Source organism: Podarcis vaucheri (assembly GCF_965113315.1).
Source record: "Podarcis vaucheri genome assembly, chromosome: 3".
Lineage (NCBI taxonomy): Eukaryota > Metazoa > Chordata > Lepidosauria > Squamata > Lacertidae > Podarcis > Podarcis vaucheri.
The window spans coordinates 35,209,252-35,228,225 of record NC_138761.1 but is presented as its reverse complement, the minus strand read 5'-3'; the positions used below and the strand labels follow the sequence as shown (position 1 = coordinate 35,228,225).

The 18,974-nt window shown below is 40.1% G+C and overlaps 1 protein-coding gene across 1 annotated transcript in view; it reads right to left on the bottom strand.

The window, feature by feature from the left end:
* Positions 1–18,968, bottom strand: part of ALK (ALK receptor tyrosine kinase) — a 411,412-nt gene extending 392,444 nt beyond the window's left edge. Inside the window, exons 1-2 of the mRNA XM_082214794.1 lie at positions 18,923–18,968; positions 6,110–6,268 (exon numbers count right to left, since the gene is read on the bottom strand). Coding sequence (XP_082070920.1) covers positions 6,110–6,268; positions 18,923–18,965 — 202 coding nt within the window. The 5' untranslated portion in view covers positions 18,966–18,968. The remainder of the gene's footprint in view (positions 1–6,109; positions 6,269–18,922) is intronic.
* Between the last annotated feature and the right edge of the window lie 6 nt (positions 18,969–18,974).

Genomic DNA, 18,974 nt, shown 5'->3' with positions numbered 1-18,974 from the left:
AGCCTGCATCTTCAAGTACTTGTCTTGCAACCAGTTACCATGGCTTTATTTTCCAGTTTTGAAGTGTTTCACTGAAACCCTTTCCCCCATACTCAGTGCATATATGAAGGTGTGTTGTATAAATTATGATCATGCCCTAGGAATGTCACTGATAAGACAGAGTGGTAGCAAGTATTAGAAGGCAGAGCATGAGGTCTTTGTGCTGCTAGGACAACATCCAAAGAAAGGCTCAGGGTGCCAGTGTATCCAGGAATGGCCCAACATGTGCATCATGAAAAGGTGGAATTTCAGGGCTATAGTTGACTGGACTTTGCTGATGAAATGCCTTTTCCCACCATCTCATTATATCTGATCCCAAATTCTACCTACCTAGTTGGACGAGCCCCCTACTGTGTCCAGAAACTTGTTCTAGAACCTGCTACTTGCCCTACTGGCCTGCCAGTAGATTGAGAACCTGAATATCATTGTCCTAGCATTGGTTGGAACCAAAGAAAATAGAGAAACAGGTTATAGGATGCATCTGGTTACTTATATATATATCACAGGTTTTGTGAATTTATGTAGACAAGGGCATTTTACTAAGCTGCAAAGCATAATATTATACATATACTAAACCACTACTATTAGTGCCTGGGATAGGAGCAGGTTTTAACTTGAAATATATCCTCACTTGAAATACCTTTACAATCTCCAAAAGATTCCATGAAGTTATATAGGAGAGAGTTATGGGTTACAGATAAGGGACGCTGTTGAATTGAGGAAAAACCTCCTTCCTCCTTTGAAAGCAGTGGTCCAAATGTCTGAGTTATTTACATTTATGGCAGAAAGTATAGGGTGTGCAATTTGTGATGCTGCTAAAGTTCATGCAACACATTGCCCTGTCCTGGACATGGGTGATCAAAGCATCAAGAGAAGAGGGGAGTGTTGTTGTTGTTGTTGTTGTTGTTGTTGTTCTTTCTATCTCTTTGCATTGTTCTCTTCCCTATAAATCTATGGAAGCCACTCACTTATTTAAGAGACAGTAATAACTGATTCATACTGAAGGGCACATAAGTAATTATTTATACATACTTATGACATACTAGACATACTAAATGTTTTCATTTCATTCTATATAAGAAGCCATTCAGTTCACAAAAATTCTAGGTAATTAAGTAACACACACACCCCCTCTCGAGAAGATTAGCAGACTAACCCACACATATCCCAGTTCTGTATTTTAAATAAACATAAACCTATTGCAAAATTAGCAGGCATATGCAAAATTAAACATGTTAATCTACAGGTACTGCCTTTTTGGAGAAAGCTCATTAGAGCATAAAGGCTGTACTAACAAAGCTTCCACTGTGTCACTAATGAGGCTAATGCCCCTGAATTAGCTAGTTTAAGAGTGAATATTTTCTTTAAGCTATAAAGGAAGTTCCTCAGTACTTTACTTCAAAAAGTCAGGTACATTTGCCATGTGTTAACACCTCTGTTATGTCCTTATTGGAGAAGCTAGTATCCTTTCAGATTTTCTTTAGATAAGCTGTATTGTTACATTTCTTTCTAGATGGTCTATACTGATGTGCTGAAACATAGAAAAGACCATGAGACCATGGAGAAATCACTGGATGGGGTTCCCAGAGCAAACAATGTGACAAATGCCAAGGTAAAATTTAAAACCCAGCTCTTCTGCATTTTTCTGATGCAGCTGTCCTGATTGTGTGCTATGAAGACAAAGCAGAAGTGTTCAGTCCTGAATGGTCTTTACTGCAAAGCAAAGCTGGCCTATCCATGAAGCATGGTGAGGCAACCATCTCAGGCAGCAGAATCCATGGGGCAGCAAGATCCAAGGCCTCCAAGAAGTGCATCGCCCACTGCTGCCAAAGTGACAAGCAACAGTTATGGTGTGCTCCTTGGACGTCAGATCTGCTGCTTCCTCAGCAGCTTGCCCCACAATGCAGCCTCTTGGAGAATAGTCTCCTCCCACTCTTGTTCTCACTGTAGATCCTTACTCCCTGCCACTTGTTCCTGATGCAGACTGTCACTCACCCTTTCTTCTAAGGCAGGGGAGGGACATTTTGTGGTTCATCTCAGATGCCAAAATGTCTTGGGTCAGTCTTGCTGCTAAGGCATCTCAGTGACATAGGAAAGAGTCACTTTCAAAGTCACTTAAAGCACATTCCAACACACCATTAAAGTGCATGGCTTCCCCCAAAGATTCATGGGAACTGTAGTTTCCCACTCCCAGAGCTGCAATTCAAAGCATGCTTAACAAACTAAAGTACCCAGGATTTTTTCAGTATTCCAAGAATGGTCACATCGTAGAGGTGTATAACCACCGTGTGATCTTCGGCTGAAGGACGGTATAGAAATTTAATTAATATAATAATAATAACAACAACAACAATTAATAACAATAAGCAATTATTATATTTGTGGTTTTATTTTTGGTCCCTTTCCTAATTAGCTTTTGCATAGCTGTTTCACACACTGGCACGCTGCCCATTCCTTATTTTAGCATCTTACATATCAGGGGGAATAGTCCTGAGAACGACATCTGAAGTGTGCATGCACACGAAAGCTTATACCAAGAACTAACTTAGTTGGTCTTTAAGGTGCTACAGGAAGGAATTTTTTTAATCTGAAAATATAGTGAGAGCTATGCAAAACTGGTTCTCAGATATGTGGCTACTGCCTTTAGCATTGTTTCTTTTCTTTGCACTGAATATAATCAATGTTACTCATCTGACTTGAACTATCCAACTTCTATGTACCCTTTTATCTTTCTATCTGGGTATTTCTTATTATATTCACTCTAGGAAGTTTGATGTTTCTTTGTTGCTTATTTTCTTGCAAGCCAATGCCTTGATTTATTCTCTCTAGTTACGTTAATATATAATATTTTGTTCAGGATTATCGCTTTATTATCCTGTAGTGTCTCCCTCATCCTTCTCTGTCAAAAGGACCATAAATTAAAGTCAGCAAGCATTTACAGTCCAATAATTCATTGTCTCTGAATGCTAATATTCTCACTGCCTAGCTAGGTCCCAGAACATTTTGTCCTGTGACCTTTTCGTCTCTGTACCTCTGTGAGAAACAAAAAGGAAGCCTCCAACTAACAGAGCATGTAATTATTTTACATTTATTGTAACTTCATCAGATTTGGAGAGCTTCAACCCCTCAAAATAAATTTACATCTCAGAGAGAAAGACAATCACTATTTAGACGAAGTATATATTTTTTCTGCTGCTCATACCAACAATATTTATATCATACAGTTACGATATGATGGCTCAGGAAATGTCCAAAACATTTGACTAATTAGAAAGTTATCACACTTTCCGCATAGCAAGTTAGTTACAAATGGTTACCCACAGAGATCTGCATACATGGAGAAGGTGCAATAAATCTGGAGAACATTCCTTCTAAATAAAATTCAGTGAACGGATTTGTACAAGAGTCACATGAAGTCACATTCATCAATTTAACTGAATTCATTTAAAGCCACTAGAGATACATATCTGGCTGAGGCCTGAATCCAGAGCCAAATCAGGATCCATGCCTCATTCGAGTCAGGATGAGACAGTAGCAGGTGTTATCCTATTCTAGGAATGTCTCCCACCAGGATCTTCAAACAGAAATAGATGGTGGGACAAATTTACTCCTCCTACTCACCATCTATGAATGGAGTTGAAACGGGAGGCAGCTAATTGGAATCACATTTTCAGGAAACAAACAGTAGGGGTTGAAATTACTATGCCTAATTATTTAAGATAGAAGCAGACCACACACAATACTTCTGTGCCAAACAGCTGTAAGCAAAATGATTTAAAACTGAATGGAAAATGCTCACTGAAAGAGCAAATTTTTCAAGTCATCATCTACAGAAAAGGAAACAGCTAGCTGTGAATCACAAGACTACAGTTCTCCGCAGCCTTCATGCAACACTCCTAAAGCAACCCTTTTAGGGCCATTCCCCTTTTGGGTCATCACAGCATTTTGAAGTCATAACCTGCTAATGAAATGTTAGTGAGAGCAATCTTAAACCACAGTGCTCTAATTATTTACACCTTAGAGATAGTTCACAAATGTAGTATCTTCACCAAATACCATCCTCATGATCAAATTTCAACTTGCGTGTAATGTGAGTAGATACTTATTCCACGGTGGATATCAACAAAAATATCAACAAAATACAGAACAGGTCAATACCAACATTTCTTTTAAAAAACAAAAACAAATTTTGAACACAGTAGGTGATACACCACAGTGGTAACATTACCTAACCTCTTCCAAATGCTTGCACAAAATGTTTGACTTAAACTGACACTCAAAATAAAAAAAATTCCTTCCAGTAGCACCTTAAAGACCAACTAAGTTAGTTCTTGGTATGAGCTTTCGTGTGCATGCACACTTCTTCAGATACACAGATACACTGTGTATCTGAAGAAGTGTGCATGCACACGAAGGCTCATACCAAGAACTAACTTAGTTGGTCTTTAAGGTGCTACTGGAAGGAATTTTTTTATTTTGACTATGGCAGACCAGCACGGCTACCTATCTGTAACTTAAACTGACACTGAAATCCAAGTAAAATTGGTGGCAGCCACACTTCTGAGAGGCAGGCTTTGCAGAGGCCAAGCACTACCAATCCAAAGACTTCTTTTCTTGTCATGACACCATGTACTTCCCCTGGTGGTGAAACAACAAGAAGGGCCTCCCCCAGAGACAGGCTGGTAAAGAAAAAGGTGTTCCCTCAAGTGAAAAGAGATAAATAGAAATGCTTAGTGTGAATTTCTATTCCCAGGAGTTCCTAGAGGGCAGCCCTGATACTTGGGATAGTGCCTTCTCCTGGTGCACGCGCGGGGGGGGGGGGAGCTAGAAGAGCAAGGATAACCACTTAATCCCCATAATGACACATGGCTCAACAATCCCACCACTTCCCCAAGGAGCTATCTGAAGTTTACGAAACTGAAAACAGCCCAAGTGAACACCAAAGCTCCAAAGGCAGCTGTCTGTGCTTCAAAATCTCTGCATAATACCACTTTCACATGCTTCTCACAGGCATCCCTTTGGGTCCCTCTCTCCTTCTGAAGGGAAGACCACAGAGGAAGAAAACACAGCCATGGGAGAATCCACTGCTAGAGTTTTCACAGTTCATTGCCCTTCTAGGGAAGTAGTAATTTTAATGTCTGCTGACCAGCTTGTTGATCTCTCCTGTCTGAATAGGTGTGAACCACTTCTGGGGATGGGATGGGGAAAAGATGAAGCAAAGACAACATGAGGAGGAGAATGGAGAGGTAAAGAAATTTAAGAGCGAGAGGGGGGAAAATGTGAAGAGGAAAAGCTGAGCTCTTAAGCAGCACAGCTAAGTCCCAACCTTCAAAGTGGAAGGGCTGGTCTGGAGAATGGGATGGCTCCTCCATCTAGATGAGGTCATTTGAAGAAGGACCTTGCCTCCATGCCAGGAGGAGGCACCGTCCTAAGTTCTAAGACTGCCCTCTAGGATCCTCTGGGGAATAATTGGCAGTTTAATTAAGGAGCTTTTGTCAGAAGTTACAAGAAGTTTGAATGCTATTTGCATGAAAGCCCTGCAACTGAATTCAGAACACACACTTGCATGGAAATAGCATTGTTACACCATGGCCTGGTGTTGATCCTGAAGACATTTGAACAAAGAGGTTATAGCAAAATCTTAGGATAGATTTCAATGTCTATGCTGTTTGTTCGGTGGTTGCCATTATCACACAATAGCCTGTTTTCTTAAAGTTTCACCACATATTCGCCTTGTCACTTTTTAACAGGAAAGTCCTCACATGTGTATCACGGCTTGTTAAGAGATTTTTTGAATCTACCCATTAACATATCAGTTCTGGTTTGGTTTGTACAAGTTGTACAGGTAACACTTCCAGAGACTAATTGACTTAAAATGTTGTTCATAAGATTGCATGTCCTTCTTATTAGTCATGTAATTTTTTTTCTTGTAACCTTTCATAGCAAACATTTTACATCTGCCCCAACACCTGCTGAGAAACAGACCATAAGCTCAAAATAAAATCCTATTCCTCCTGGAGTAATAAGACTTCGACCATCGTGTTCAGTGAATACAGATTGTTATTCTCACCTTCTGCTGAATTTTCAGAGTAATCCCTCTCTGGGCCATCCAAAAGATGGAGCCGTGAGAATTCATCTGCACTCACTCGGTGCCAGGATCTGTTATGTCCCTCCTTCATCGGTGGGGAATATTCTAGATCACAGTGCGATTCAAAATTGCAGTCAAAAACTGGAAAAAGGAAAGGAAAACAGAAAGTGAACATTCTAAAATAAATAATACAACTAACTCTGCCAACAGACAACAGATATTTCATTGCCATTGTTATAATTATTTTGCCCATTCCATAATTAGGAAAACAGACCATATCACCATATGTTGAGGATATGTATTTTCTCACTGCGATTCAACTTCAGTCTGTACTGGGAAAGAAAATAGATCTCTACACCTAGGAATAAGATTTAGGAAAAGAAGCACATATGGCTATGCCTGTGCCATCAGAGCTCCTGCTCCAATACATCTATTTCTATTTTTGTTTTATTCCTTGTTGAGATGGGCAGTCCATCTGCAGAAAGAGCAGCACAGAAACAATAAGAGGAGCAAACCAAATTAACGGCACCATTTCAAACATAGCATGTTGCTCTCCTTACTCCTTTTTCTTCTTTTATTTTATTTTCTTAAAGAAGCACTAAATGAGGTGTGCTTTTCCTTGAAATTGTGGTGGTAGTGTTTTAGTTCTGCTTAAATCTTCCCCGCCCCCTTTTTTTGTGACTCGAATTATGTTTGCCCTCAGTCTACAGTTGGCCTAGAAATTTCAGAACCTTGGGGGGTGGAAAACTGCTGCTCTTAGGAGATTTTCATTAACATCTATTCTTCTCGTCCCAGGATAAGATTAACCCAAATAATTGAAGTTGACACTAGCCAAACCAGCCAAGACATTTTTTAAACTTCAATTAGATTCTCTATTAAACATCTCATTTCTTCCCAGCCTGCATAGATTTATGATCTTCACCCCATTCTCTTGGAGGCATCATACCTTTTAATCCTAAGGTTAATACCCTCGCCCTTTCTCTGATCTATTTCAGATAATTCACCTGTTTAATGACAAAGTGAAATGAATGAGCCTTTTAACATTTTTCATTCTACTTTCTTTACCATATGTGCTACTACTTTTGTGACATTGCTAGCACCTTGTTCACTCCAGGTACCCAGCAATAACACACCACCAAGCAGCACATCAATGAGGAGAGAGATTAGCTCTTTTCAAAGCAGGTGGGCTAAATGTGTGGCAGCAGTGCGAGACGCCCTCCATGCCTACTCTGAACCTCCATGTATTTATCAGCTTCATGTGCGTGCAGCCCTGTTATGTGTACAACCTGCACAAGTTCTCTCCACATAAATGGGGAAAACTGGGTTCTTAGTTGCTTAGGGAGAGCCTGTGCATGCAATAAAATTATATATGCATAGTCTCTGTGCACACAGAACTGATAGACACCCAGAAGTCACAACTGAGGAAAGTAGAAACAATCCTGCACACACACACACACACACACACACACACACACACACACACACATTCAGTCTACACAGTTTCTAACAGTGTGGGCTGGGTTTTCCTTAATATCAGAATTACTTCTTATGCCCTAAGCTATGGTGTCATGCTCACATTTGACTGTCTCCTTAGTCTGTGATATGTAGGAACCAGCATGTGGACAGTCCTGCTTTTGGGTGGCCTCAGGGTCCCTTCCAGCTCTATGATTCTAGGAACTGGGAGGAGGTGAAGCTAAGCAGGTAAATGAGCCCAACAAATAAATGAGTCAACAAGTAACAAAGCAGCTAGGCTGATAAGTTTGAAAGGAGATGAGCAGAGAGGCAATGAAGCATGGAAAGAAAGGGGTGGTGTTAGGGAATACCCTGGGGGGGGGGCAGGGACCCAGATCTTTTGTTCCAGGCCACAGATCTCCTGCCCTTCCCCTGACTCCCCTGGTGTTTTTTTTTTTTAATGTGTCTATAGGCTAGCCAGTCACAAAACATAGTGTTGGTGAGACTGCAGCCACCCACCATATTAATTTGTATTTTACCTTTAAGCCGCAGTCCTTTTCAACAGATTTTGGGCTGAGGGGCGACTGTTTCCCAAGCTGACTGCCACATAAAAGACCCTCCTCTAGATCAGCCATAGGCAAAATCGGCCCTCCAGATGTTTTGAGACTACAACTCCCATAATCCCTAGCTAACAGGACCAGTGGTCAGGGATGATGGGAGTTGTAGTCCCAAAACATCTGGAGGGCCCGAGTTTGCCTATGGCTGATCTAGATCGTTGCAAGACTTCAGCAGACTGCAACACAACTAGGAAGGCCTCATGAAAATATCTTAGTAAGCGGAAAGGTTCATAAAAGGGAAAGTGTTTGTTCAGGGACCATCCATTCCACTCTTACCAACCACCTACTAAACCTGTTTAAATAGCAGCTGTTGGGGAGAGCACTAGCTTCTCTTCCCACCCCCATCAAGGCCATGCCACAGGGGAAGAAGAGGTTCAAACTCATTCCACACCCAATGAAAATTGCCACCCCTGCACATGCATATGTTATTCACCCCAGCAGAGAAGCCTCAATTGGCTTCGTATAAAAATAACAGGCACTTAAGTTGTACTTGGTATCCATAAAATTGATGTTTCTAGGCAGGCTGCAGTAAGACAGGCTTTAATTTGGTCATGTTAGTCTTTCTCGGCAGTGCTTTCAATTAATGTTCAGGTCTATACTGGAAAATCAAAAGAAGGAATGACAAAATCACTACTGCCTAATGTCTGGTACATAGTATCTCATTATTCTCATAAGATTAATACTCCATATTCCTGGTCTGGTCTATCCTCAATACATGGAACTTTGAAAGGGATTTCAAACAGGACACATTTTCCTTTGAGAGGCACTGTATTTACTTTATGTAGCTTAAAGGTACGCTCTTAATTGAAAGCTCAGATGAAGCTAAGATTAGGAACCCAATTCAGCCAAAGTGCACATTATACATACTGTATATAACCTCATTTGTAAGCTGCCCAATCCTTTACTCCTACCATTTTTTAGTTTGCTGTCACAAAAATGTACTGTAGAAAACATGATTTCTTTTAGCACTTGTGAGTGGTGAGTTGTTCATAATTAGAATTACTATTTATACAAGTTGAGGAACATTTCTAATGCAACACCACAATGTCCTGTTTCAGTGTATGCCAAATACTTGCTATTTAGCTTGGGTGTGGTGCGAGGTGCACTCAGCCTTTTGAAGCTGTTCATGTTTAAATAAAAGCCACCTTTTCCTCCAAGCTGGGGAAAGAAAATATGTAAGGGAAAGTAATTAAATTTAATAGAAAAACCAGGAGAGTTTTCCTTTTTATGCCACCTCTAAAAGACATGACTAGATATGGAATTTTAGGAAGTAGCTACAGTGCATACTCAGTAGCTTTGTGCAGTGAGATTTCCAAAAGATTTATATCAGTATATGTTTATGCAGCAGCTGTATGAAATCCACAGATCGTAAAGCCTTGGGAGGAATTGCTACGGTCCGGTGAATCACAAATCCAGATTTTCCATTTACACTAAAACATAAGGCTTTCCTTTTCAAGTCTTTTGACAAAGACACCAAAAGTTTAGGAAACTCCAAAAAAGAGACAATTTATCACAAACTGTCTACCAGCACAATTCACCAGAAATCATTTTTTTTTGGTCTTCATTATAGTTGTTCTTCAGAAATGAATATATCTCTATAGCAAACTGAGGCTGCAATCTTTAGCATAAGTCTAAGGCGTAAACCTTGTTGTTTTTTTGTTTTTTTGTTTGTTTGATTAAATTTGCATACCACTCTTCATCTGAGATTGCAGGATGGTTCACACCATAGAAATACAAAATGAAAACACCCACCCCAAAACTCAAGAACAAAAAATGTTGAGGCCTGTGGGATTTACTAAACACGTTCAGGACTCTACTGCCATGGTTAATATTGTGCAGGGGAGAGAAAAGGCGAATCTCTTAAAAAAGAAATGGGTGCATAGCACAGAATGAGAAACGACACGCACAATGCTCAAATCATCTAGTCCAGTGGTTCCTAATTAGTGGTCTGCAGATCTCAGGGGGTCTGCATAACCCACCCAGGGGTCCGTGGTACTTACCCATCAACTGTCGAGGACATCCCGTTTGAGGGGGGCCTGTACTCGCACCCAAAAAACATACATTTTGGGGAACCATGCTCTTGCACAAGTCATGCGACATGTTGGAAGGCAATGTGGCTCCATTCATATAACAAAAACTACCACAGAGATACCAGTATTTTCAAAAGTAGGGGTCCATGGTTTGACTTTTGAAAAACCAGGGGTCTATAGTACTTAGCTAAAACCACTGATCTAATCCTTCTGACCTAATCAAATGCCAAGATCTGACACTTTAGTTCTGTGGTGTTTTGAATGGAGAGGCCTCTGAGCATACTGATGTGCCCATGTTCTGGCATGCTGTTTGGTCAGCATGTCTAGACTCCAAGTATCAGGCAGTGATTTCATTTCATTTGCATTTTTATTGGCTGTTCTGGGGTATGAAGAGTTTGCTGGGAAACCACAAGCATGTGACCCATGATCAACCTCATGCTCCCGTTCCAGGGGAATTCATATACTCCCTTTCAATATATAGCCCATGCTCACTACTGCAAGGAGCAAAGCTAGGCCTATAATTCACACTGGTCTGGGCAAGTGTAATCCACAAATACAAGCAGCATGGACAATGCTGAGACATTTTTACTACAGTAAGTCCTGCTAAATAAATATTCAAGGATATGCATTAGGGAGGAGACAGTGTTTAAATTGCTTTCTTGGGAGAAGTACTGTTTGGTGAGCCCTGGGGACCTCTATTAACACTGGCTAACCTCTATATACTTAATTTATAATGCCCATAAGCTTTTAATTCATGACAGGGAAGTGACATATTGATTTTCCAGTTACTAATTTCAAAAGCAAAGCCAGTTTGAAAGCTTCCCTCTTGGCCTTTTGACAATACCTCTCCCACCTCCCTAAGAAGGTGCATGGAGGTGGTATCAGAGGTGCATCCTGCTCCCTGACTCTTCCCATTCTGGTAATTGAATGTATCTTCAGAGACCTAGAATGGGAAGGCAGGGATCCACACATCTGGGAAGGGTGATCCAACTTCTAGCATTGATTTCGGTGTGGGATAATTGATACGTTTGCTCTTGGGGTCAAGGAGTAATCCTGGGTTGGGAGCTGCATGGGCAAGCTGAATGCATACAGCAAAGAATTCAGAGATGCATCTGAAGATTCACTAGGAATGGAGATGGGGCGATCTCTTCCTAGTCCCTTTCAGGTAGAGGGGTTAATTTGCCCTGGCTCTAACATATACTGGAACCAGAGGTTTTCACAAATGACTATTTAGGAATTAAATTTAATTGAAATTCCTGCATTGTAGGGAGTTGGACTAGATGACACTTGGGGTCCCTTCCAGCTGTACAATTCTTTGATTCTGTGTCTTTGCTTTTCATTGAGATGTTGCTAAACTAGTCCAAATAAAACACCTGCAGCCTGGTGTATCTTTGGCCAGGGTTCTTTTTCATCCTAGAATCACATTCTAATCAAGATCAGGAATTCTGATCCAGGGTACTTTTGAGAAGGCTAAAAATTACTTAGATTCACTGGTCACAAAGTGGTAGTGCAAGGGCAAAGACAGTAGAAAAAAAATAAATGAAATGAAATGAAATTGTGACAGATGAAAGTGGAGATTAGAATAATCAGCTGCCAATTACTGACATCATTTTCTATGAATATCTAATCTTTATTTAAAAATGGCTAAATTCTTTGCCACAGTAATTTTTTTTTTTGTGGCAGGGAGTTCCAGAGTTCAGCTTTAATTCTATAGACCTGTAAAGCTGCAATGGAAGATGCTCAATAGCTTTTGTGGAGGAAAACAGCCTTGAAGTCTAAAGAGGAGCTCAGCCTTTAAAAAACCTGCACTCAATCTTTTGGGTATTAACTGAAAATTCGAAGGTCTGGGTTGTCTGAGCACATGAGATGAACACGTCTGAAATCCTGGAAAACTGCTGTCAGTCAGTGCTGGCTTTGAAGGACCAATGCCCTAATTTGATATAAGACAGTTTGCTGGTGTGTGTCACTTTTGCATGGGTTCACAGTGAGTCTACTCCATCCTGTTCCTTCCTTAACTTGTAATTTTCTTTTTAAATCCACATGTAAATTCACTTATTTGCATATTTTCTCTCAAAATATGCTTCTCTAAACACATTGCTTCCAAATATACCTTTTTTAAAAATGCACGTTGATACTTTCCCTTTAGCTGAGAACTATATGAGAACGTTTGAGAAGTACAAAAGCTGGCGGATAACTATCTGCACATTAGTCTGTGATATGTAGATCAATTCAGTACCTATAGGAATTCAAAAATATTGAGTCGCTCAACCATTCCTACATGTACTAGAGTGGATATTGGCTACAGGCCTAAAAGAGAAGGAAAGGGATTACTGCTTCTGTTTGCCTCAGTGAGTACAGGAGGGCATGAGAGTACAGTCACTGAGTCAGCTAAGCCAGGCACTAGCTCTCAGATGAATCTTTTTTTTAAAAAAAGGATAAACTTTTAAGGATAAGGATAAACTGTGATATTCTCATGTGTTCCTTCTTAGGCTTTTTGAAGGTAGGATAGGATATAAGATGTTGTGAACTGCCCTGAGATCTAAGAGCCTCTTGGGCTTGCCAACTGGAAAGTCGGCGGTTCGAATCCCCGCAACGGAGTGAGCTCCTGTTGCTCTGTCCCAGCTCCTGCCAACCTAGCAGTTCGAATGCATGTCAATGCAAGTAGATAAATAGGTACTGCTGTGGCAGGAATGTAACCGGTGTTTCCGTGCGCTCTGGTTTCTGTCACGGTTTAGTCATGCTGGCCACATGACCCAGAAAGCTGTCTACGGACAAACACTGGCTCCCTCGGCCTGAAAGCGAGATGAGAGCCGCAACCCCACAGTCGACCTAACTGTCCAGGGGTCCTTTACCTTTACCTTATAGGGCAGTATATAAATTTAATAAATAAAAATGACAAACAAACAAACAAATACAATATCAATTAAAAACAGCAGATAAACCACAATAAACAGCAACGGTAAATTAATAGTAACGCATTCTAAAAACAAATCAAATTGAGTGATAAGATTAACCTAATCATGCAATGCAAAGTTCACCACAGTTGCAGAACAGAGATATGAGAAAAGTGGTGGATGCATTCAGAAAGAAACAAATTTCACAATCTTCTCAAAAGGTTTCTCAGTACTGGGCACTGGTCCACATGTAGATACCTGAACTTGGATCACATATATGGAATGGTCAATTTGTCTTAGCTATACTAAGCACTGGCATAGCATTGCATCATTTATCATTTTATGAATAATTTCACAGCAGAGTGGATTAATAATTACCTCAGCTGAGCCAAGAAGTAAAATACAAGGCTGGGTGCTGAGCATCATGTAAGCCTCAAGTTAGAGTACTATCAGCAATGGAAACTGGAGATGCAACACTAAGTCAACACTGAGAGAATGTTTAAGAAGCTCTTGGCTTCAAGATCTCAAGCACTTGCCAATATGAGAGGGAGTAAGTGCAACAGGCCAGTGAGGAAATCATTCTAAGAACTGGGAACCTGGTCGTAAGCCAATTAAAATTAATTGAGTGCCTTTAATGACCTCAATGGAATTTGGATTGGGCTTTGAAAGAAGGGGTAGGCAATAGTGGAAAACTTACTGACTATATGTTGCCTTGCCTTGAGTAAAACAAAGTGCATCCGTTATAATCTTGGGGAACGGCGCAGTTTGGTCAGTCTAGATGATGCCATCACATCTCAAGTCCTAAGTATACTTGCAGCAGAGTTTTCCCAGCCTTTTCATGTTGGTGAATACCTTTTAGACTGGCATAATTTTGCAACACAGTAATTCAGTTTTACTAGCACACCGGAGGTTAAACTAACCCCTTTACAGCCCCAGGAGTGTTTGTGCGACACACGTACACACTGCTGCGACACACAGTTTGGAAAGCTCTGACTTACAGGCAAGTTATGTGCCTAGCCCTATATTTCTACTGGCAGTGCTTTTCTTCTAGAAAAAAAGGTGCCAGTATACACCATGAAGTTGTTACAGTAATTGCCACACTTTTAAACTTTTTTCTAGAAAAAATGGTGTTCTGCGTGCCCTTGAGTACCCCCAGAAAAAGAAGAAGAAGAGTTTGGATTTGATATCCCACTTTATCACTACCCTAAGAAGTCTCAAAGCAGCTAACATTCTCCTTCCCCTTCCTCCCCCACAACAAACACTTTGTGAGGTGAGTGAGGCTGAGAGACTTCACAGAAGTGTGACTGGCCCAAGGTCACCCAGCAGCTGCATGTGGAGGAGCAGAGACACAAACCCAGTTCACCAGATTACGAGTCCACTGCTCTTAACCACTACACCACACTGGCTGCTGGGCTGGGATACACTTCTGAAATGGTAAAGATTCTCCCCCCCCCTCTCTTCCTGAAACCTCCCCTCAAAAGCTCTGACCAATGCCATAAGACTCCTGTTCCAGACTGGTTTGGGAGGAGTGTTTTTTAACTTCATGTCACACAGACCCTTGAACATAAACTTGTCCTCAAATTTGCTTATTTCTTCTTTCCTCCTAATCCATTTTCTTTTTGTGTTGTGTATTTTTATATTGTAAGCCAGAGAGGAAGATTTTTTTTAAAAAAAACTTTCTGTAAACTGCTCTGGGTGGGGGTGGGATAAAAATTATTTAAATAAATAAAATAAAAGCAATCCTCCCTGTAGGTTTCTATAACATCTTAGGGGCTTAAACAGGCTAATTCTCTCAACCCTCCATCCTTGCCCTCGAAATTCTCAGTGTTAGATGGCTCAATCATTCTCACCATTCAGATTCTGGAACTCATAGCTCTTTCCTGCTCCTTCTTCCTTTTAACTTCTAAACTGATATGCTTCTGTAGAGCTACAGGTGCTACTGCATATGCATAAACCACTACTTTAACTTTTGCACAGCCCTATTTCACTTCCAAACTGATAGACAATGGGCTGTTCAAGTCTGGCATTAGAAGGAAGGTGATACTGAATAAAGAAGCTGTGTTCTGACTGACATGACCAGTAATCAACATCAGTTATTCATCCACTAATGGAAATAGGTGGTATTAACAATAAACAGTGAGGAGTGCCTAAACACCTGTTACTATATCATTCCTGCTGCAGTTTCAAAGAAGCTGATGACTTTCTCTTGTGACTATAATATGCAGTTTTAGAAATGCAGTCAAGACTCAAGCATTCAACGTTTCCCTTCTCTCTCTCTCTCTCTCTCTCTCTCTCTGTGTGTGTGTGTGTGTGTGCGTGCGTGTTGCAGGGGAGGGGGAATACTATAAAAATAATTTATTTCAGCTTTCAATCAATTAACAAAACAAGGAAAAAAATAATTAAGAAGACTAATATTTCCTCACTTCAGCAGTGCCAGTCACTTAATTAGAAGGGTCCCATCAGACTATTAGGCAAACAAAGTTTTAATAGAAGTTTTTATTAACACACACTTGTAATCTTAATCAGGCAACAAGGCTGTGAACTGTTAGGAAATGATTTATTCATTCCTTATATGGGAGTGGAGAGATCTTTAGAAAAAGAGGCCTGTGAGGTTTGAAAGGCCTTAAACAAATAGTTTAGCTGCACTTTAGCTCAGTTTTAAAATCTGCAAAATGGCAATGTGTGTGCATTAATGGGGCAATATTCATTTATGTACATGCTAATACAACAAATGGAGTTATGTTAGGGTTTAAACTTTATTTAAACTTCTAAACCAAATGTTTTCTGCTGGATGAAATGATTAATATATTAGAAGGCACAAGAAGAAGAAAAATCTGTTAGCCTAAGACGAAACTAGAGGGTTCTCATTGTTCAGGTTGATACAAAAGCAGGGAGCAGATATTCTCTGCCATTTGAACAAATGTGTACTGTACAACATAAAAGGCTAAGGCATAAATTTAGAGAAATATGTGATGCCTTCACACACGTAGGTCAAACTTTTTCCTCAAGCAGATAATTAGAGGCTTGGGGTGAGTAAATCTTATTAGCCTTTTTCCACCTCATCTGTTCCCACAAGAGGCTGGCAATAGATTCATCCTCCTTCATCTTCCAAAAGGAATGCTGAATATAGCCTTTCCAGAAGCTACAAGGACTGCAAGAATGCCTATGCAGGACCCATATTACTCTGAAAGAAACCATGATAATAAAGTCCATACTGACTCCATAGTGAAGTCAGACGCCAAACATCAGTTAAAAGATGGCGCCAGTGACTCACATGCCCTTTTGCAGTTGGCTACCAGACTGGTGTTTTCAACAAACCAGTGATGGCAGGTTTTGCAATAATTACATCATCATACCATTTGTAGTGTCTGCAATTTCTCCTGCTTTGTCCATTACAATTATGTCAGTGCAGGAACCAAGGATGCTGCCTTGTACAGAGTCAGGCAACTGGTGCATCTGCTCTGTGTTGTCTACACTGATTGGGATTTCTCTCCCAGTTCCACCAGGAGTTGCCAGGGATTGAACCTAAGACTTTCTATGTGCAAAGCAGATGCTCAACCACTGAGCTATGGCCTTCCTTTAAACACAGACAAGTGGTACCCGACCCACAAACAGACCTAGCTATATTGCCATTTGAATAGGCTGTTCATTAGGGTTGCCTGTCCTAACACAATATATATTTGTTTTAATTTTTATTGATTTAAAATGCTTTCATACCACCCTTTGCAAACATCTTAAGGTAATTTCCAACATTCGGTATTTTAGTTATTTTTTATGAATATACTGTAATGCCTTCAATATGGTACTTTGAGAGTCCCCTTCCCTAAGGATCTTACAGTCTAATAATAGACATTTAAAAAGTAACAAGGAAGGGGAGGGAATCGGAGGTAGGATATGGGATTGTTTCAGCTACATATACTTACAGTAGTAGCTAGGGACGGAAAGGTTGTTCTCTCTCTATATATTTATCCCACCTTTCCAGCTAACAACAAGCTTCCAAAATGGCTCACTATCAACAAAAAATAATACATAATAGGATTCTTTTTAAGGCAGTGAAGACTAATGAAAATTCTGAAGGGAACAATTATGTGAAATGTCCATTTCCAATATTGCCATATGGGAAGCCAGGAAACCTCACAGAACAGTGAGCCAGAAAGACATTGGTTTAGAACACATCAGTCCCACTGCTAATTGCTGGTAGCCCAAATGTCCTCTCAGAATCAGTCTAATGGTACAATTCAGAGTCATAATTCACAATTTAGTGGCAAAAGCAGAAAACCACTGTGTTGGTTTATACTTCGGCTATGTCATGTTTTTCCACACTATAATTCCTGGGGATCTTGCCATGGCCTAATTTGATATAAACTGTCAAAAGTGTGCCCCCCTCAATTTTTTTATTTTATTTTGATACCTAGTATTCCTTCTTAAAGGAATTCCGTCTTAAAACCATGGAGAGACCTGGTCTGAACAAATACATTGGATTCTTATCTCATTATACATGACTAAGACATTTCTCACCTTCTCACCCCTTGCCTTTTCCTGTAAGACCTATTACAGTCGTTAAGAGTCGTCAACAGGCTCATCTCAGCTATCTGCCAATCTCCCATTCCCACCACCCTTCTGAGTAATACCCCTCCCCACCTTCTCACTATATAGAAGGGTCTGGCAACTTCTGTTTCAGTGTATCTGAAGAAGTGTGCATGCACACGAAAGCTCATACCAAGAACTAACTTAGTTGGTCTTTAAGGTGCTACTGGAAGGATTTTTTTTATTTTGACTATGGCAGACCAACACGGCTACCTATCTGTAACTAATACACCATCATGTGATAGACAACAATCCCATGACTGCAGACACGGAGAATGAATCTCCAACAGGGACTTGTAGACCAGCAAGATATAAAAGGTCAGAAATTGCCCATCCTGATCTAAAGAAAACAAGGAAGGATGTGTGTTTTGCTAACATTACCCCTTTTCTCAATGCATACAAATTCAGGTTGGGCATTGATGGATGATTGTTAGTGTATGATAAGGTTAATCCTCTCACAATGGGGCTCCCATTTTTGGGACTGGTTTGGGGTTATGGAAGAAATGGTACAAAACGACTCATCATGGAATTGTAGAGTTAGAAGGTACATCTAGTTCAACCCCCTACAAGGCAGGAATAACATATGACCAGTTTCACCCATATAAACTTCCCTGTGCCTAAAGAACTGCAACTGAACCCTTGCTCATTTATCTATTTGCCAGCTGAAATCAGTAGTGCTCAGAGTAGGGCATTTTGTGGGATATCTTTTTGAAAGATGATTTCCAGGTAGAGTCACTACTTGTCTTTTGCTGGATGGTTAAGACTCTTCTATTTGTCAAGGCATTTTCAACACACTACTTTGGTCACTAACTCATTTGAAGCAGCTATTTTCATGCTACTATCTTTGTGTATTTTTAAAAAAGTTTTTAAAACATATTAAACTTATTTGTTTATCATTAGGGCTATGTGTTACTTGAAACTGTTAATGTTGTAATGCACAATTTCTGTATGTTACCATGCCAAAAATCTTTTGCTAATAAATTCTACAAACAAACAAATAAAATGCCAGTTTTTCATATGAGTGATTAACAAGGTTATCAAATAAATACACTAACATGTGAGCTCATCTTTAAGTTAACAGAACACTGGATGATCACCTGAAATCATTTATGATATGGCATTATTTTAGGAAACACCATATTTGAAAACTTATCTAGGTGGTCATTTGTTTTAACATAGGATCATTTACTGGGAATGTAAGATGGATGTACTTACAGTGCCGCCCTCTGGGAACAAAGGAAGGGTAGGAATCTCTCATGACCCAGGA